This window comes from Condylura cristata, unplaced genomic scaffold (assembly GCF_000260355.1).
Source record: "Condylura cristata isolate star-nosed mole 26May11 unplaced genomic scaffold, ConCri1.0 scaffold00021, whole genome shotgun sequence".
Lineage (NCBI taxonomy): Eukaryota > Metazoa > Chordata > Mammalia > Eulipotyphla > Talpidae > Condylura > Condylura cristata.
The window spans coordinates 38,119,746-38,140,631 of record NW_004567122.1 but is presented as its reverse complement, the minus strand read 5'-3'; the positions used below and the strand labels follow the sequence as shown (position 1 = coordinate 38,140,631).

General features: G+C 54.3%; 1 protein-coding gene across 4 annotated transcripts in view; it reads left to right on the top strand.

Moving 5' to 3' along the window:
* Positions 1–20,886, top strand: part of CAMK2A (calcium/calmodulin-dependent protein kinase II alpha) — a 61,500-nt gene that overhangs the window by 28,930 nt on the left and 11,684 nt on the right. For 2 of the 4 annotated variants that reach the window (XM_004686881.2, XM_012727901.1), the window contains exons 7-15: positions 2,787–2,889; positions 4,374–4,457; positions 4,576–4,670; positions 5,982–6,104; positions 6,455–6,538; positions 7,906–7,948; positions 10,276–10,316; positions 14,678–14,710; positions 15,679–15,727. In XM_004686881.2, coding sequence (XP_004686938.1) covers positions 2,787–2,889; positions 4,374–4,457; positions 4,576–4,670; positions 5,982–6,104; positions 6,455–6,538; positions 7,906–7,948; positions 10,276–10,316; positions 14,678–14,710; positions 15,679–15,727 — 655 coding nt within the window. The remainder of the gene's footprint in view (positions 1–2,786; positions 2,890–4,373; positions 4,458–4,575; positions 4,671–5,981; positions 6,105–6,454; positions 6,539–7,905; positions 7,949–10,275; positions 10,317–14,677; positions 14,711–15,678; positions 15,728–20,886) is intronic. The other 2 variants (XM_012727902.1, XM_004686882.2) reach the window with 1 other exon arrangement.

Sequence of the window (20,886 nt, the reverse complement as noted above, 5' to 3'; positions counted from 1 at the left end):
GTGAAGGTGTCCAGATTCGCTGTCCTTCCGCACGCAGCCTTGGGGGCCTCACAGTGGGGCTGGGGCTGTTGAAGCAAACAGCACCCTGTGCTCAGTCTGTCGGTACTCAGCCCCGGTCTCTGGCAAGTCAGGGAGAAGAAAATGCCTCTGGCCCTCAGCGTCCTCTTCTTTCCACCTGAAGATGGAAAGGCACAGGACTAGGCAGGTGTGGGTTCAAGAGCTTGAAGTTAAAAAAATAAAGTCTATTACAAATGACAGTGGGCCCTGCCCCAGGCTTCCAGAGCACCATGAGCTGTGATCATGTCGGTTGTGTCCTGCCTGCTGCTCAAACTCCAGACTGGGGCTGTTTGGGGGAGAAGGGCCCAGAGGGAGGTGGAGGGTGGGGTGGAACCCAGGAAGGGGGGTTGCTGCAGGGGCATGGAGTGAGGGCTGGGGCCTTGAAAGTTCTGATGAGGCTGTCTGTCAGCACACGCCTGTTGGCTCTCCTCTGTCTGGCCCTCAGGAGCTGGTAGCTCCAAACATCCCTTCGTCTTGCAGAGCAGGAGATGAAGTCCAAGGGGCTTGCCTGAGAATACATCCTGTCTGTGTGTCTGTGCTGGGGCTGCAGCCATGGCCTCTGGCCCCTCATCCTGTGCCTTCGGCGGTCTCAGGCCAAACAAGCACTCAAGCCAGCCCACCTCAAGCCAACTGTTCCTGCGATTGCCCCTTCTGGTGGCCTCCAGTTGCCCATGGAAACTGTTTTTTCACCTTCAGTGACTACAAACTCACTCCCTATGGGCTAGTCCCTTGGCCTTTGGAAAAGCCTCCTTCTTGTCTTCTTGTGTTGGGGTTTCCTTTGTGAGTCTTTCAAGACCATACAGGACAGACTTCCACTGAGAACAGCCCTAGAATCACACAGGCCGCTTTGCTGGGCCCCTGAAGTCTTCTGCAGGCTGATCCCAGCCCCTACCCAAGGCATAATTTCCACAGCCAGGCCTGCTCCCAGTGGCCCAGGTCCCTGTTTGGGGTGCAGTGTCTGAACAGAGCCTTCCCACCACTGATGTCTGTCATGATGATTCTGAATTCTTTATCTGATAGGTTGAACAGTTCTTCTGTTTCTTTGGTGGTTTCTGTTGCCTGATCTTTTGGTGTTGAATTTTCCCCCTGTGGACTTGCTTGAATATTTGTTTGTCTTCTTTTCCCTGTTGTGTATTTTAACCCACCACTGATGTCACCTGCCATCTCTGGCTTCTCACCTGAGCCCAGGGAGGCAAGGGCATTGCGGGACAGGGTCTCTGTCCAGACAGCAGGCGGCCTTCCCGAGGGGCCTGTTCCCGTTATAGCTACAGCCCCGCACAGGAGGAGGGCGGTGCAGAGGCACCACAAATTTAGGACACTCGGGGTAGATTAATTAGTGGCACATTCATCAAACCAGGACAGGACAGCTACCGAGACCTGGGACACTCTGGGAACGCAGCCCCCAGAGGACTAAAGCGGCCTAAACGATGGGCAGATGGGGCTGTATTGGTTTGGTCCCATCTAGGTTTGGACAGCGAAAGGCCAGATACGGTCCCCTCAGAATTGCCGGTGGGGAAAGGGTCAGAGGAGGACAGGAAGCCAGCTGTCTCCAGAGACTCGGAGCCCCTCCCCAACCAGAAGTCAGTGTCACCCAGCACTTGCTGTAGGCCACTGCCAAGTGCGGATTGTCACAATTAACCTATGCATGCACTTCCCACTTTTCCAGAGGAAGCTCAGAGAGTAAGTTACTTGCCCGAGTTCCAGATAGACGTGGCAGCTCTGGGTCAGACAGAGTCAGGGGTATCTAACTGCAGAGTCCACATTTATCTCTCCTCAGGAGAGGCTCTCCTGTCCCCCAGGCCAGCGGAAGGCATCCGCCTCAATGCCCCAGTGGCCTCTTGGTCCGAAGAGCGGAATTCTAGAGTCACGCTGTCTCCAGCCTGATGGATCATTTACTAGCTGTGTGATTTTGGTCAAGTCACTGAACCTTTCTGAGCCTCAGTGTCTTCATCTCTATACATTTGACAAATACTTCTGAAGCACCTACTTCATGCTGCCCACTGTCCTAGGTGCTGGCATTTGTCAGGACAAGGGGTGACAGATGAGAAGCAAGCACTTGGACAAATGGGGAAAAACCAGTCATGAGGTCTGTGAAGGTAACGACAAGGGGCTAGAGCCAGACAGACGGTCTGTGGATTCCCCCTTCAGCTAGAGTATCCTGGAGGGCTTCTCTGAGGAGGTGATGTGAAGGTGCGCTCACAGGGGAGCCAATGCGGCAGTGGGGACAGGCAGTGCAAAGGCCCTGAGGTGGGAAGAGTGTGGCTGTTTCAGGGGATATAGGAAGGCCCCTGTGGAGAATGGGGGTGAGGACCTCATCTGTTGAGATGGTAAATGAGATGCCAAAACACTTAGTCCAGCGTCTGGCACACAGTTGGGGCACAATAAATGTTGCTTCTTCCTTACTGTGGTAGCTGTCCCCCGGCCCCCTGTGCTTTCTGAACCCCAACTTCTGTCCCTGAAGAGAGGGCCAGGAGTGCCTGGTTGGTGGAGCAAGAGCGTTCCAGCTGCAGATCCCAAGGTTGTGCCCTAGTCCCCTCTGTATCCCCTCTGGGATCCTGCGGTTGGGACGGGAGGTGGGGGCAGGGCACCTCTAGATTGTCTGGCTACTCTTCTTGTCAAGCCCAGGCTCCCCAAGGTGAGGTTCTAAAGCCATTCACTGTCCTCTTGGTCCTCCCCCCACCCTCTCCCCTTCCCCCCTACTTCTCACTCTCTGCTCTGCTCCTGGGAAGCCGGAGAATCTGTTGCTGGCCTCCAAGCTCAAGGGTGCTGCAGTGAAGTTGGCGGACTTTGGCCTGGCCATAGAGGTGGAGGGGGAGCAGCAGGCGTGGTTCGGTGAGTGGTGCTGGGGGAAGGGGTGACAGGACCAAACTTGCACTGATAACTGGGCCTCTGGGGGCCTCTGACTAAGCCCGGCTGAATGGGATGGGACTGTGCCCTGGCGCCTGGAGCAGGTCCCGGCCTCCCACTCTCTGGATTAGTGGTGATGCCCATCTTCCTGGGGCCATGATTATCATTACAACAGAACGTGTCTGGAGGTTCTATGGGGCTCCCCTACCTGCTTGGGTGCCAGAGATTTTTATCCCAATTCTACCTATGAGCAGAGGCAATGAAACTTGGAGAAGATTAAGGGAACTTCAGAGGGGAAGAGCTGGGATGTGAGATCAGGCAGCCCTCCCCCTGGGTTGGGATGTAATCGCGTTTTTTCAGCTGTCTGGGGATTCTTTCCTGTGGGCAATATTGACTAGTGATGAAGAGCCAGAACTCTGGGTTCAAAACTCAGCCCTGCTACTTATGAGCCGGGTGATTTGGGGCAAGCCACTTCATCTCTCTGAGACTGTTTTCCTCACCTGTAAAATGGGGTAAATAAATCCATTCCTCAGGGCTGTGTGAACGAACATTGTGAACGAACATTGTGACCAGGTGTGTTAAGTGCTCAGCTCAAGGCTCAATACACTCTAGTAAGAGCAACTACTGTTACGATTACTTGGGAAATCTGCTCTTTCCTTTCATCCTCCCCACAGTACCGGGAGGTATTTCAGTTAGGAATCCTAATCACTCATTCGTCAGACAAGGAAACTGAAGACCCAAGGGTAAGAGATCTACCCAAGAGATAGAGTTGGGGTCAGGCCTTCCTGGGATCCACTGTCAGTATAGTGGGGTAGTGGGGAGTAGATCGGGGTTCAACTCAGGCTGGAACTGACAGGCAGGGATAGTGCCACCAGCAACTGAACTGTGGTGGCCATGAGGAGGTTGTGAAGTATCTTACGCTTTCAAGGCCTCATCAGTCACTTTCTTTTTTTAAAAAAAGATTTATTTATTTATGCATATAAGAACTGGGGTACAGGCCAGAGGTGCGGTTGTGGGGATGGTGATAGTATTCACCAGAGGTAGAGGGGAGAGAATGGGGAACAGAACAGGCAGATAACTGAAATACACTGCTGAGGGGAGCAGCAGGGGGTCAGGAGAGGTCTGCTGTGCCATGTGGGTCAGCTCCCTGGCCTGGAATTGACGTGCTGCAGTGGCTGTGGTGAGCTTCATAGTGCTGCGCTTTAACCTGTTGCGCCATCAGTCACTTCTGCCACAGGCTCTGCAGTGTGGGTGGCGACCAGGTGTCATGTGCTTGTCTGCCCTGGTCTGCAGGCTTTGCTGGTTTACCTGGCAGGGCTGTCTCCTGTCCTGGGTGCCCCAGGAGGAGGGGGCAGCGAGTGATCCCCCCTCTCCAGAGCCACCCCAACCCCTCCTCTGGCAGGATCTTGCTGGAAGTTACTTACATACCAACCTTTGTGTGTTTGCCTGTGTGTGTGTCTGGGGGGCAGGGTTCGCAGGGACACCTGGATACCTCTCCCCAGAAGTGCTGAGGAAGGACCCCTACGGCAAGCCCGTGGACCTGTGGGCCTGCGGTGAGTCCCCCAGAGGCACCTTGCTACCCAGCTGCCTGCACCTCAGCACTGCCTCCTCTCCCATCGCTCCCACCATGTTCTTCTCAGGGGGCTGAGGCTGTCCTGCTCCTGTCCCCAGGTGTCATCCTGTACATCCTGCTGGTTGGATACCCCCCTTTCTGGGATGAGGACCAGCATCGCCTGTACCAGCAGATCAAAGCCGGCGCCTATGATGTGAGTGTTGCTCCCTTCTCCACCCCTGGGCCCTTCCATGAAAGCCCCCCAAGCAGGGACCTCTTCCTGCCCTCCCATCCCCGCCCCCCCCCCAAGTCCCTCCCCAGTCTCTATTGTGGGCGGGCAGGTGGAGCTGGAAGACAGACTGGGGCCAGGCACTGCAGTACTGCTGGGGATCTAGGAGATGGGTTTACCTCATGAGACCCTACAGGTCCTAAAGGGGTAAGAGGATAGACCCCAGGAACCAGATGAGCTCTCTCTCTCTCTTTACACACACACAAATAATATATATATATATTTTTAAAGATTTATTTATTTGTGCATACAGAACTGGGGTACAGGCCAGAGGCTCAGGGACGGTGAGAGGCTTCACCAGAGACAGAGTGGGGAACAGAACAGGCAGATCGACAAAGTACACTGCTGAGGGGAGCAGCGGGCGGGTCAGGAGAGGTCTGCCACGCCATGTGGTCACCTCCGGGGCAGGCGGGAATCGAACTCATGCGGAAGCGGCTTTAGATTCTCAGTGCTGTGCTTTAACCCGCTGCGCCACCAGGGAGGGCCCACAAATAATATATTTAATAAACTATTTATGTTATATATACTATATAAAATATAGTAGGTATGTATGATATATTATACATTTATAGCTACATAATAATACAAGGTAAAACACTTACATCATTCTTTTAAATGCCTTGTATGTGTTATTACACAAACACCCTGACCTATGACATAGCTACTGCTGTTACCCCATTCTACAGTTAGGGAAGCTGAGGCACAGTGTAGTTACAGCACTGCCTAGATCAAATAACTAAGAAATGGGTGGCTGGGATTAGAACCCAGGCAGCCTGTACTGGAGCCCTTGCTTCTGACAAGCTTTTCTGCATGGCTCACACCCACCTAGTCACATGCCATGTGTTTAGTCCTTGAAGCAATTCTAGAGGCAGGGGTCACGTGACATGCTCAAGGTCACACAGCCCAGGAGGCAGAGTCGGGACTTGAACCCAGGCCTTCTGGTTTGGAAGTCTGGGCCATACTACTGGCTTGCTGCTCTCCAGAGAAGCTCATTCTCAGAATAACAGAGAGGGGCCTCCTTTCCCTCTGATTGCTATTCTGATTTGTCCTGGAGCCAGGGGTACCCCTGATCCCAGAGGCGCTCTGGTGGTGAGGAGCCCCAGCCGCTCTTGCTTGTGGATGCCAGAGTGGACAGGCAAGAGGACCCCTGCCTGCTCCCCTGCCAGTCAGGGGCTGGGGGATCGCAGGGGTGGCCTGGGTTAGGCTGGGCAAACCTGGCCCCTCTGTCCCTTCCAGTTCCCATCGCCGGAATGGGATACTGTCACCCCGGAAGCCAAGGATCTGATCAATAAGATGCTGACCATCAACCCGTCCAAGCGCATCACAGCTGCCGAGGCCCTCAAGCACCCATGGATCTCGGTGAGCTTCCTCTAGGGTCCCTTCCGGAGGGCCTCCCCAGACCTCAAGGTCCAGGCCCCCAAGGAGTCCTGGCCCTCCTCCTGGACCTGTATGTCTAACTTGGGGTTGTGAGCCTCTGTGGTCTGAGGGGGAAGTGAAGATGAGGGATTGTTCTAGGTTGGCATCGTGCCTGGGGGGTGCTGCTGGCTTTGAGTGTCTGGTGCCAAGGATGCTAAGTTCTGATCGTTTCGTAGTATCCTTAAGAACTAGGAATTGTCCCATTGGATGCCAGCCATGCCCCCATAAGAAGTCCTTTAGAGGGTCCTTGGGTAGACCTTCCTTCCACTCATAGACACCCCCTCTTCCCATAGCACCGATCCACCGTGGCCTCTTGCATGCACAGACAGGAGACCGTGGACTGCCTGAAGAAGTTCAACGCCAGGAGGAAACTAAAGGTAACACAATCTTCACCTTCTACAGTCCCAGACTCAGGAGTAGCTTGACCTGGGTCTCCACAGAGACCAAGAGATTCACTTGCTAGTTCTTTCCCTGGTTGATCCAACGCACGTTGATTGAGCACCTACTGTCCGGGCTGGGGATGAGCGGTGGAGAGGACAGACAGACGACCAGGACATTGCAGGGCAGTGGTGAGTGCTGTCCAGGGGCAGACCCTGAGGCTGGGGGATGTACAGCAGGGTCAGGAACCAGACCTTCCCGGATCAAGGAAGGATTTAAACCGAGGCCCTGAGGAATAAGCAGGTATCACAGGGCAACATCAGAGTGGGCAGACATTCTGGAAGCTTGAACTTGACTCCTAGTAGGAACTCCAAGTGTGTCAGCATTGCTCAGGAGAGGTTTCAGGGACAAGTGGCTGGGCAGGAGGCCATGTGGGGTTTGAGCCCCAGTAGTGGACCCTTCCAGAGGAGTGACCCAGTGACTTGGACAAGGGTCATCGTGGCTCTGGAAGCCAGAGTGGGACTGCAGTGGTCCTGTGTCTTCTCAGGCCCTGACAGAGTCTGCCTCAGCCCTTGCCAAGGACTCCAGGAGTAGGTAAGATGAAGGCTGGGGGATCCCCAGTCAGTCAGAGCAGAACAGTCACCAGTACCCTGACTGACAGGTGTTGAAACTTCGGCTGATTTGCTCCCAGGCCAACAGCTTCTTGGCCTGGCATCATGGCTCAGGGCAGGGACATAGGTCGGGGGTAGTGGGCAGCACGAGGCCAGGAGACCTGAGTCCCACCCCTGCCCCTGGAAGGCGTTGTCACAAGGATGTTCTTCAAGTGTTGGAATCTAAAGATCCTGAACTGCTGGACTCAGAAAGTGTCCCAGTCAGACAGCACCAGCGACTGCCTCCCAGCACTCTCATTGACAGAAGACAGTTTCACCACACACACCTCCGGGTTCTGGGTCCAGGGACCTTGGAGGGCTGAGCCTGCACTAGAGTGAGCTGGGGCTGAGGGGCTGAGGCGGGTGGAGGGACCCAGAGCCCACCATTCTTGCCTAGCCAGGAAGTTTCCTTGGTCTTCGGTGGCCCCTCTAGCAGGTGTCCTCTAGCCCATTCATCAGCTCTGGCCAGGCTGGTGGGGCCTATGAATATCTGCTCCTGGCTGGCTCTATCCCCTGAGCTGCGCCAGCAAGGCCTAGTTCGTCCATCCCAGTTTCTCCAGGGAGCTGGCGGTGGGCTCCAGCTGTGGGTGGGGGCAGATGGAGGGTCAGGGACGCAGGCTTTGGCTCTGTTTCTCTGACTAGAGTCCCCGCTCTTCCTCCTCCCGCTCCTCCCATTTTGTCTCTCCTCTCCCCCTCGCCCCTCTTATCTGTTGCAGGGGGCTATCCTCACCACCATGCTGGCCACCAGGAACTTTTCCGGTAGGTGGTGGGATCTCAAAGTCCCTGATGTATCTCGCAGGAGGTGGGGACATTGCCATGTTGGATATCTGGGGGCTCTCAGGCATGGGAGCTGGAGAGAGTGGGGACCACAAGGATCAGCTCTGGGGTATAGCGCACTTGGTACACAGTTGTACTCAGAAGTCGAGAGAGGTCAGGTCAGCAAGCCCAGGGCCTACCAGGAAGGCGGAGGTTCAGTTTGCCTCCCCCACCACCCGCAGTGCTGGGCTTCTTAGTCTGGGCTAGCCTGGGAGTGGGGGGACACCGTGATGTGGGGCTGCAGCTCCCCATCCTTCCTGGAGTCACCATGTGCCAAGCAGTCACCGTGCTGCTCAGGTGGCCTTTGGGACCAAGCGGTGGGGCCTATTCCATATCTGTTTTAGTGAGTGAGCTCAACTTGTACCAGGTTGCACTACCCGAGGGAGGCAGAGAGAGCAGGTGGGACCAACCCTTAACCAGGCTGGTCACCAGGGAGTCCGGGGTATGAGCCCTTGGCCTTGGCTAAAGCGGGCCTGGTTGAGGTGGGGACTGCCCAATGCCTTGTGGCATGTGGCTCTAAGAGAGAAAGGGAAGGATTAGCATCAGGATTTAGCAAGAAGCTCCCCCTGGCACGTTGGTGTGCTGGGGCCAGCGCCCGCCAGAGGCTTCTCTCTGGAGAGCCCGGGGCAGCTGACCAGGCAGCTGAGCAGATATAGCAGCGCTCACCCGAGAGGCCCTCTGACCGGGGCTGGCCCTGAAGCCAGCGTTGCTCCAGGAAGCCCCAGGCGGAGAGGGTCCACCTGCCCACGCAGCCAGCTGGGAGAACGAGACCGGAGGGGACCCTGGAACTGGAGCTTTAGGTTCCTCATGCTGCTCTGAGCTGCCTCCCCCTCTCCCCAGGGCAAAGACCCTGAAGTTCCTACAGCTGAAAGATGAGCCACCCTGTCAGAGTCTTTTTTTAACAACCAACGCCCCTACAGACCGCTAGTGCTGACATGGCAAAGAGGTGCCAGGGGGGCATTTCCCATCTCTACATGTTGGGGGTGGGGAACAGTAGTGCTTTTTTAAAAAAAAAAATTCTTGGGAGGACTTTCTAGCACTTCAAAATCAGAAGCTTTCCTAGAAAGACCCAGATGTCTGCCTTCTCTTGTCAAATCAGATTAAGTAGGCCCGCCGGACCCCCAAGGCAGGAGCTGTGAAGGGCTGCCCATTGAGGCTGAGGGGCGAGGTCTCCCCCACTTACCATGCACCCCAGTCCAGCCCACAGAGCCTGTGGTGGATGGACAGGCATTCTTCTCGGCTTTGGGATTCAGAGGTACCCACCCCCCAATCTTGCTTTGCAAGAGGGAGACTGGACAAGAGCCTGCAAAGGGTCATGGGTGCAAATGTGAGGCTGACTGGGAGCTGAACCAACCAGGAACTTCTGGGGAGTCACTGCTGGTATGGTCCCCGCCCCTCGCTGCCCCCCTCAGGCCTCAGGGACTTGGAGCGGCTTCTAGCTCCCGAACACCTACTGCACGTGGGGCCAGGACTACGCTAAACACTTTTAGGATCCTTGTCTCACTTAGCTTCCGGCATCTGCTTGAAGTCTGAGGGACTCGGGCAGGGCTGGCCTTCATGCCATGTACTGGCCACTGCCCTCTCCTAGGGCTCCGGCCAGGAGGTGATGAGGAATGGGGCAAGCTGCAGAGGTGAACCTGCTTGAGAGCTGCTGTTTTGTTTTTCTTGGACAGCCTAGGTACAGGCAGCACGCGTGGGGCCCCCAAGTTTGAGGGTAGGAGGCTTCTGCAGGGGATGGGTGTTCTGGCAGGGGAGGGCCCCGGCGGGGAGTGGGGAGGGGACATCTGCTTTTTGTCACCGGCAAAATGCGGCTCGCAGCTGTCCAGAGTGAGTAGGCAGGGCTGACACATGACCTCTGCAGCAGCATGGGGCTAAAATTAGAGCCAGCCGGGGTGGGCAGGGAGTGTCCAGCCCTGACCGGGCAGCCAGGCCTCTGGGTTGGCCACTATCAACACGGGTGGTGACTGGGATCCAGAGGGAATCCCCAGGCTGAAAAAGCAACCCCGCTGTCCCGGGCACCTCCTTCAACCCACGGGGCCAGCGGGTCATACTTGGGATTGCTGAGAACTGGGGAGCCCAGGCTCACCTAGGGGGCCGGCAGCAATCCCAGGGCCACCGCGGAGGGAGGAGGAGCGGGACCAGGAGGTCCCCCCCGGCTGGCCAAACCGGCTCCAGGCCCTTCAGCTGCCCGTGGATGCTGCTCTTCCTCGCTCTGTGGGCCCTGGTGCCCTGCCTGGTACTGCTAACCCTCTACTTTCTGTCCTCCGCAGGAGGGAAGAGTGGGGGAAACAAGAAGAATGATGGTGTGAAGGTAAGGCCCGGAAGCCTGGCAAGGCCGGCCTCTGGCAGCCTTTTAGCCAACAGGCTGGGTTTCAGGGCTGGGGCAAGACCCAGGCCCGGCTGATCTTCTGGGAAGATGGGTGCCTTCTGCTGTCGGACATCCCCAGAGCCAGAGGCCTGGGATTCGGTGTCCACCCTCCCACTACGATTGGAGGGGGGTGGTGGGGACCAGGCTTGAAAGAGGGTGGGAGAGGCAGGTGGCCTCGCTTGGGGTGGGTGCCAGGAAATGGGCAGGTCCTAGGAAGTTACTGTGGTTCTCTGAGGCTGGAGGACTGGGGAGCAGAGGGGCCCAGATGATCACAAGGGGTGACCTCCTTCTTCCCAAGTGTGGGTCCCAGTCCCACTGTATTCCCCAGTCCAACCCTCAAAGCCCAGGGCAGCTGTCCCTCTTGGCTTTGGTCTAGAGGCACTCTTCTCCACCAAAGCCTGGGGGTCCTGCACCAAGAACCCCACCCTCCCCGCACCCAGGCCTGCCTCTGTCCCTCCCCCAGCGCCCGAGCTACTTCCCTCCACATCTGCTGACCCTGCTTCCCTCTTCTCTCTTCTCCCTCTGCTCTCTGGGCCTGGTCCCAAACTCTGCAGTCCTCTCCTCCCCTGCCACTGGCTCGCCTTCTGGGTTCTCCTCTCTTGAGACCCTGCCTTTCTCTGGGCTCAGAGCCCTGCCTGGCCAGGGTCCCAGGGCTGGGCTGTGACTGGGCACTGGAAAGTGTGCGGTGCTATCCAAACACAGCCGCCCAGGTGGGCTTCAAGGCTTTGTTTGTGTGACATACACAGTGTCATGAGCTGACTTTGGTCTGTTGGGGGTGGGGGGGTGCATGGAGGGGACCCAGACCTCCCTATGCCTTTAGCTCTTTGAGGGCTGGGGTTGCCCCACTGGTGCAGTGAGTCAGGGTGGAAGGGACCCACACTATGACTTCCAAGATAGCAGTTGAAAAACTAACAAGGAAAAAAAAAAGAAGAAGAAAGCAATAAAGGCTTATCTTTGTGGGTAATGAGGACTATATAATTATTTTGTTATCTACTGAAGCCATTGGGTTCAAACTGAATTCCTTGTAGCCCAGAGGTTCTGGGGAGATGCCTTCAGCAGCACATAGGTGGGGTAGAATTTGAAAGGGGAGGCCATGCAGAGAAGTTTCTGAGCTTCTCATGGCCCACTTTGAGCAAAGCAGCCCCTCAGTGGCGAGAGAACCATGGCAGTGGGAGCAGAGACCTCTGCTGGTCATCTGAGTCTTCTGGGTCTGTGTCGCTTCATTCAAGCAAAGGGGCCCTTAGGTGTCCCACCTCCCAGGGCTGTTTGTGAGGACTAAGAGAACGTACCTTGACAATGGAGGCGGCTCTGGGGTGCCGTTCAAGCTGGGGTGATGCTGGTACTGTTAGCATCTTGTCTGCTTTATATATTAGACCTTTGGGTAAGATTGTTCCTGAAAACAAAGCTTGCTTAAGAAAATATTTGGCAACCACAGATCGAAAGTCAATGCTGTTTACAAAGTTAACGAGCACCCATCCCAGATTCTGACTGGAATTTTGTGCTGAGTCCTGGTTTACCTGCTGTTTGGGGTGACCCAGGAGTCAAATTCCTTCCGCCCAATTTGAAAGGGTGATGGAGGGAGAAGAAATGTGGGCACAGCTGGTTTGGAGTCGGGGTGCTCTGTGGTCTTGGTTTGTAGATGCTGACTTGGGGGTGCTGGGATTTCTGGGGACAATTGGACTTTGGGGATCTGGAAACAGAGACCACAGGCACCGTTGGGCTGTGATCCGGGTCAGTGGCGGAAGGGACAGTGGGCAGTTCCCCCATGGCTGCTGGGCTCTTGATCTGGCCCCGGGCAGAGCCCCTGGGTGTGAGGTAGGGCTTCCTTCTGTGAGTCCTTGGGAAAAGCTCCTGTCTGCAAGACCAGAGGTGGAAGCACACAGGGCTCTACCTGGTCACCCGAGGGGCTTTCCAGTGGGCGCCTGTGCTCCCTGCAGTGGACAGGCTCTGAGTGACTTCTCAGGGTGGCCTGGGTGTGGATGGACAGAAGCTTGAAGGCTCATCCTGGCCCAACTGTGTCTTTGAAGCACAGTCTCCCTCCTGTCCTTAGTGCACAAGAGAGGGCAAGTCCAGCTGGAAGATAAGAGTATCTCAGGGGCCCTTGCCTGGGACTTGGGGAGCCCAGCTTGCAGTGTGTCACCCGCGGGGTGGAGGTGACACTTATGTTCTCAACACAACTGAAACAGAATCTAAGGTCAAGAAGCTGTGGGTTGAGTCCCAGCCCCACTGCTCCCTCCTCAGGGACCTGGGTCATCAGGTCTGGCCGCCGTGTGGGGAGCTGGAGGGAGGCTCGTACCCATGGCCAGGTGGGGTCCTTAAGCCAACACGGGCTCCGTCAAACGGGGAGACATGTTCTTCCCACAACTCAGTCCCTAGTGGCAAACCATTGTTTCATCTGGGGCTTAGTGGAAGAACAGAGGTCGGTTCCAACGCTGGACGAAAAGTGGCTGCAGGCGTGTGGAGCCATGACATGAGACCGTGCCTTTGGGGTCTGCGGGGCTCTGTGAGGCTAACTTCAACCATTCTCCATTTCCACCATCCTTGTAGCCTTAGAACCAAGCTTCTCCTTGTGGTTCTAAGAGATGTGACTCTTGTTTTGGTGAAAGCTAAGTGCTGGTCCGCCAGGCTGTGGTTGGTACCGTCATCATCTGTGACTCTGGGAACTCGTCTTTCTATAGCCAAGAAGCAAGGCCAGCCCTCAGCTCCCCAGGCCTCTGCATCTGTGAGGCGGGGCCAGCTCCTCCCAGCCCTTAACCCCACTCACTGCCCAGTCGGTGTCCCATCCGTGCCGTCGTGACCCTCCCCCATGTCCCATCCTGTCACTGTGCGTCCGGATCTGATGCAGTCTCTGCTCTGTGTTCCCCCTCGTGTCCTGCCTGGAACTTCCTGGCCCCGTGCGGTTCCTCAGGTTTCTGCTCTGCCGAGCTGTGTGGCCTGTCCCCTCCCAAACACAGTGGGCCTGGCCCTGCTCCACCTGGGAGCAAAGCCGGCACCAGGAGAGGAGGGACGGCTGGCCGTGGCTGTGATTGGACGGCCCACTGCCCGGCCCACTGGGACAGATGTGAGGCTGGGAGCGTTGACACTGGCAGTGCCCAGGGAGCCCCCCTGCCACGTCTGTGGGGGCCCTGGATGTCCGGACAGACAGGCTTCTATGTTCCTAACACTCAGGGCACCTGGATCTCAAAGTCAGAAAGCCCAAAATTAGACTCTAGGACCCTCAGGGAAATTCAGTGCCTCCCTCCTGGCACATGCCTCCCCTGAGGGCATCTCCCGCCTCCCTACTGCTCTCCTCACGTGTGGCGAGAGGCTTCCTGGCCTCTCTAATAGAAGTATATCTCGGAAAGCCAGGCCTGTGTAGAGGTGTCAGGCAGTGGGTGCCCAGACACTGGGACAGAAGAGAGACCCTGCACTCAGGGTTCCAGCTTCTGCCCTGCAGCCCCCAGCTGAGCAAGTCTCCACCCCTCTCTGGGCCCTAGTTTCTTATCTGTCCAAAGCAAGTGTTGGGCTGGAGCTGCTACCTCAACGAATGCACGTCTTTAAGACTCCTGGCTCAGAGCTAAGAGAGGGAGAAAATCATTTACATCGGTTCTTCCTTTCTCTCCTTCCCTGCCTTCACAGCCAAGTCTCTCCAAAGCTAGAAGAGGCCAAAGGGCCGCGCCCAAAGACTCAAGTTCTGGGCTCAGCTTTATTTCTGGCTCTGCCTCAGTTTCTTTCTCTAAGGCAGTCACTGACAGGTGAGAATGTGAGCAGGATTTCAAAGGCCACTCAGGGGACCGGTGCCCACACCTGACCCTGCTTCGGAAAGGGAGAGGCCTACACCCTATTCTTGACATAGTTACTGAACTCCTGCTTTTGCGTATTTTTGACAAGTTTCTCTAGTAACTAGAGCTCTCAGCCAAATCAGGAGTGGGATTCCCTCTACAGGATATCCAGGGAGTCTAGGAAACTGGGGCCACAGCTCCGGATTGGGGTGGCCTTTTGTCCAAAAGTTTTGGATCTTAGGTCCTAGGCAGCTTCCCCTACTGAATCTAGTGCAGAAGGCTGCCCTGTCCAGGAGGCTTGACCTGGAGCTTGAACTGCTGTGTGTGTGACCCCAGGACTTCAGGCGGAGAGAGAACTGGCCCGACCAAGTCAGTGGCAGCTGGTGCCCTTGACTCTTTGCACTACCATTCTGGCAAAGGGCCATAGAGGATGACCCTGAGGCCCATCCTCCTCCTGAATCTTCCCTGTCATTCGTTCCTCCGCTCCCTGCCGTTTTCACGCTGTGTCTTTTCCTGTCCCATCTCTTCTCCTTGTTTTTCCAGAAAAGAAAGTCCAGTTCCAGCGTTCAGTTAATGGTGAGTGTCTGCCGTCTCCCAAACGCCGGTAAATGCTGGGCCTCGAACCCTCGCTCCTGCCTCCCTTCTGCAGGCTGCACCGGGAACCCGGGGCGGGGAGCGGGTGCGCAGGGCGTGCTTGGTATGTGTGCCTTGTGTGACAACATGTGTGTTGCGTGTGTGTGTTGTTTGCGTGTTTCTGTTGACACCTCCAACTCCATGGCCAAGACCAGCAGCCTGATGGTAGACTTGAGTACACCCTCCAGTCCGAAGGGTGATATGACCCCATCCCATGTCCAGCTCTCGGCTTCTCGCTTCTCCTGCCCCTCTGCTCTGGCCCTCATCGCAGGGCTCGGTTGGCGCCAGTTGCAGCTAGGGTGGCGCTTGGTTTGGCCTAAGTAGTGGGCGCAGCGGAGGCTACTCTTGAGCTTCTGCAAGGCTACCCAGGGCCCGCCGGTGGCAGAGGGACCACCAGCCCCGGCCTCTGTCTAGGGGTTCCAGTGGTGGCATGGTGGCCCATGTCCCTCTTCTTCTGATTCCATTGCTGTCTCACTCAGTTGCGTGGTTTTTCTCCCACTGAAAAGCTCTCACACTGGGCCTTCCTCTCTCTCTCTCTTCCTCTCCTGCCAGTGTGTGTATTCCTCCCCCATTCTGTGGCCGCCACGTGCCTCTCTGCTCCCCCTCCCCTGCTGTCTGCTTTTGAGCAGACAGAATACAAGAGCCCCCTCCCAGCCCTTCCAGAAAGGCCAGGGTTCTCCTCGAAGCCCTCCCTCCGTACACAGCCCCCACTGCCAGCCACCTGCCTAGCTGGGCCCATCCCCCTCAGGCTTGGAGGTCTGGCAGGTTTTCAGTGCAGCATCTGGATGGCAGAGCCTGCGAGGCTGACAGAAACCGGGCCACCGCATTAGGGCTGCAGGGCAGCCCCCAACTGGCCATACCTCACCTTGCTGCCCATCAGGCCTCACCGAGTCCCATGTTCTCTTTGGCAGGAATCCTCTGAGAGCACCAATACCACCATTGAGGATGAAGACACCAAAGGTAGGGGGGGCCTTGCCTTTGGCGACTGGGCCCCCGGGCCTCCCGGCAGGCCCCTTCACTGAGGACACCAGCCCTGAGAGGGCCGCAGTGCTGACCTGTGTCCAGCTACCTCTCACCAGCCCGCTCTGACTCCTTAGGTCAGAGGTGTCAGGCCTAAGGCCTTCTTAGGTGCTGGGATACATCTGTGACGGTGAACTTGGCCTTGGGCAGAGGGGAGCAATTCAGCCCTCTCCCTCCTCAATTAGCCTCTTGGGCCCTCTGTGGGGTGTTGTTCCCTTGGGGGGGCACTCAGTGCCCAAGGGGTACATATATAAACTTTTCCTATCCTAACGGTTGTTTCAGTACGTAATTAGAAAAAATTAATTTAACCCATCCAAATCACAAATGTATAGTAGTGGTAGAAATGTTCCTTTTGAACGGTCTTTGAATTTTTGAAAGTGAGTTGATTTTTAAAACATGCAAAGTAAAGGGCAGGACAGCGAAAGTTCAGTTGACTAGAATATGAGGAAGCTGGTCTCAGGCCAACCCCAAAAGCTGGGCCACAAAAGTCCTCAGATGGATGGATGAAGGAACAAAACCCCAGAGAACTGTGACCCTGTTGCTGATCCCACCTCAGCCTAGGTATGCTGTGTGCCTTTGAGATTGTATCTTAACTTCTCTGGAGCCTCGACTTTGCCTCAGCTTTGTAAAAAAAAAAAAAAAACATTCCTTGGCTGTCCGAGTGAATAACTGGCCGATCAGAAATGTCAGATTGCTACTAAATACCCTAAATACTAATACTAAATACTAAATACTAAATACTAATAAGCCCCTCGCACAGTAGCGGGGCTGCTGAGGGCCTGGGAGGCTACTTGAACCAAAGGGAATGTCTTCAAATCTAAGAATCACCAGACCCCCCCAGATCTTGCAATGTTAGCGCAGCCAAGTTAGGCACTATCCCAGGTTGCATTCATTAATAGAACTATAGAGTCCAGAATTGGGGAGTGCTAGCTTAGACCTGCAACATCAAATCATACCTGGTGTTGTGTGCTGACACTTAGACATCCAGACTGGTCAAGAACCCTTAAAGAATAGATGTCAGGCTTGAGTCAGATCTTGTAAACGAAATCAACTGTGACCTGATCCTAAGAGACAGAATAGTCAGCAACAGTAATCTGAGCAATGGCTGCCTTTACGGACCCTGGCTATGTGCTTGTTCCAAGTGCTTTCTGTTTACTGAATTTCACAGTAACACTCTGAGGTTGGAACTGTGGTGAACCCCACTTTACAACCCAGAAAAGTGACAAGTTGAGTCGTTAGCTCAAGGTCCCAGGGTTCACTGGGGGGAGTTAGGACTTGAACCCGGCAGCGTGATCTGTGAGCACTGCACCTCCAGAGCAGTGTGAAGGTGCACTTGGTACTAAAGTGAGCATGGACTTCTTCTTCGGAAACCCTGCTGCTTGGACGAGTTAGTGATGTCATGACACCTCTGTGCTGCCTGCATGTGGCCTATGTTCTCCAGGACAGGTAGCCTCCGAGCACAGAGAACTTCATACCCCGGAGTGTGTGTCAGAGCCACCTGAGGAGTTTCTGACATTGAGAAAACACACTGATCTGGAGAGCATGCAGTGGTACCAGCTTAAACTTTTCAGGAGTTTAGATATTTTGCTCTTAATAAATACAATGATGGGTGAAAGAGCATTTTTCTAAATAGTACATATTCCTGCAGTCACAAGTCAGGCTTTAGGGCGGTTTCGATGCCTCAGATGCCGTGACTTACCCTGGCTCTGCCAAGGGGCCCTGGAAGACAGGCCCCAGTATGCCCACCTCACTCACAGCTGGGTGGGGTGTTGCTCTAAGCCCATTACCTGGCCCTGGAGCAAATCTGTCTTCTATGATGCACTCAGGACAGTCTTTCAAAATACATCATCTTGAAGAATTCCCTGTTAAAGTGTGCAGTCTAAGTTCTCAAGTATGATTTTATATCCACGTGCCCCACCCTGCTGCTGCAGATTCTGATTCCATAGGTCTGCGATGTGGCATTTCTAAGACATTCTTCCGAGTTAAGGCTCACTGGCCCGCTGGTACAGTTAGCTGGGAATTTGTTGAGAGACTCAAAGTGACCGTGTGCCTCTGGTCTCAGAGCTGACAGGGACCGTGGAGGTGAGCTGGCTATGTTTTCCTCACTGAAGCCCATTTGCTGGATACCCTTGGACAACTCACTCAACCTCTCTGAGCCTCACTTTTCTTAACAGTAAAGGGGTGATCATGATAGTACTAACCTCAGAGGATTGCTGTGCGGGCCAGAGGCTGTGTTCCCACGTATTTGGCACTTGGTAATTATTTAACAATTCACAATTTCTTTTTCCAAAATGGAGTTTGTGGTTAAATGGCAAAGAAGCTGCATGACATTTTCTTGGAGCATCAATTTTATGCAAAGATTGTTTTAAGACAAATATTTATACGTTAAACAGACAGAGAAATATTTGGACAGGCAATGAAAAATGTGCATGCACTAGTAATGTAAACTGTGGGCTGTCAAAGACATTTTCCACCTGGGGAGATGGGTCTGGTATATCCCGGAAGCCTGGCGTCTGCAATCTTTTCCCAGTGCTTTAGAAAGATCAGGAAAGGAACATCTGTGAAGTCTTGAATTTTAGTTTACCTGTGCCCCTCTTATAGAGGGCACCTGAGGCCCACACTGGAGAGTGGGTACCTTTCATTGATTAATGAAAGACCGGGGGACCCTGTTCTCTGGCTCAGTTTCTCCATATAGAAAAGGTCATGTTCTGAGGCAGAGACTGGCTCACCCATAGTCTTCTCCTGTGGTTGGCAGAAGAAGAACCCTGTGTCTCCCCCTGCTTGTCTAAGTCTCAGAGAAAGTTTCCAGAGAACCATTTCCGGTGTTAATTTGTTAAGTCTTCTTACTAAGTGAGAATAGCTGCTGGTGGGGTGGATCCTGACCTGTCATTAAAGTTAATTAGAAATGTCATCCTCCAGGGAACATGTGCCCCTGTGCAAGAAAGGGACATTAATATTTCAGAGCCCCTCTGGCGTAGTGCTCAGGCCTCTTGCTCTCTGAGCTGCACGTGACTCTGCCAGCATCCTCTCTGCCTCCGCCTGGTCAGTTCCGTGAATAATTCATTTCCTCTTCAGCCCAATGAGCTGCCTTAGACCTGGACAGAGACATTCTGGGAAATCTCCATCAAGAGTTGCTGATCCCACTTCAACCTTTGCATGTTGTGTGACATTGAGAGAAACCCTTAACCTATCTGGGGCCCCAGCTGTGTCTCAGTTTTGTACAGGAGAACTTCTGTGTTGTCTGGAATAACACTCATCAGGTCTAGGCTGGCACTCTATCCCCTCCCTAATTCTGGACGCTGTATCTCTATTAATGCAGCCTGGGATGGGGCCTACTTTGGTTCTTCCTCCACCTACTCAGGACACTGAGTTTGCCAGAGGTGGCTTCTAAATACCTGTGGGAGGGGTAAGCCCCTCACATAGCGATGGGATTTCAGAGGGCAAGGTGGGGGATCTAGAACCAGAGGGATTTCTCTAGATCTAAAGTGAAACAGACCCCCAGGTCTCCAGGTCTTCCATCCTAGAGAAGAGTTAGGGAGACTCCTGTCCACTGGTCTTCCACTGTTGGCAAACTCAGTGTCCTGAGTAGGTGGAAGAAGAGCCATAGTGGCACCATCCCAGGCTGCATTAATAGAGATACAGCGTCCAGAATTAGGGAGGGGATAGAATGCCAGCCTAGACCTGATATTTTGCAATATCAAGCCACACCAGGGATTGTGTGCTCACGTTCAGAGACATCCAGACAGATGAAGGGCCCTTGAAAAGTAGATGGTGGACTTGCATCAGGTCTTGCAAACCAACTTCAGCCCTGTGAAAAGAAGGCTGCGGAAGGGTGTACCGTCAGTCTGGGGAACAGGCGCTCACTGCCGAGAGAGAGAAGAGAAGAAAGGGAGCCAGAAGTATGACTGTGGACTTTCAGGAGCACAGGTAGCTGCAAATAGTGAGAAATGTCTAACTAACAAGGCCCGAAGTTCCCACTAAGAGCCAAATGTAGCCTGTCAGGCTGTTGGAAGCTGTGCCCACACTAGTCCCAGCTAGAGGCTGTTCTTAGGAGGATCTTCCAATTCGGAGACCTCCAGATGTCAAGAATCACAGCTCTCATTTGTCGAGTGCCAAGCACTGCTCTAAATACTTTACATAATGCATCATTGTTTATATAAATGAGTTGATAGAACAGCCTTGGAATAGCAGCTGGCTCATAGTGAGGAACACATATGTGTTAGTTACTCCTATTGATAGATTCCTAACTCAAACCTCAAAACCACCAAATGAGGTAAGTACTATTTGTAACTCCATCATATATGGGAAACTGAGGCACAAGGCAGCGCCTTGCTCAAGGTCACAGTTATTAGTAGCAGGACCAGGATACAAGCTCAGGGAACCTGGCTCCAGAATCCACATCCCTGACTACTTTGCTAGCCTCTCTGAGATGGCAGGGAAAAGCAGGCCATGGGGGCTGAGGTTTGAAGCAGGGGCTTGTGGCATGACAAGTTGGAAAGATCCTGAAAACCCATGCAGAGAAGGCAAGGAGGTGGTGTGAGTCTTGCAGCCCACCAGGAACATGTGGGCTGATTCTGGGTCGCCACCCGATTCCATGGATGAGTTGTCTCCTGCCCGGCTGATTTTCTGCCCACCCAGGTCCAGGTTCTAGGATGGAGGGCGAGACTGACCAGGGTAGGGGCTTTTGGGCTCCTGGCGACAGGCCTCGAGGAGACTTGAGCCATGCCAGGAAGCAGCCTCAGTCCCTGGTTTGGCCAAGGTTCATCTTTGTTTTATTAATTTTTCATCTGCTTTTCCTTTTTCCATTTTGTTTTCTTTCCTTTCCCTTCTTTTTCTTTTTTGTTTCCTTTTAAAAATTGATCTTTTTTTCTTTTTCCTTTTCTTTTTTTAAAGATTTTTTTTTTATTTATGCATACAGAACTGGGGTATAGGCCAGAGATGCAGAGGGTGAGAGGATTCACCAGAGACAGGGAGCAGGGAGCAGGGAGCAGAACAGGCAGATCAACGAAGTACACGGCTGAGGGGAGCAGCGGGCGGGTCAGGAGATGTCTGCCAGCCATGTGTCAACTCCGGGGCAGGCGGGAATCGAACTCATGCGG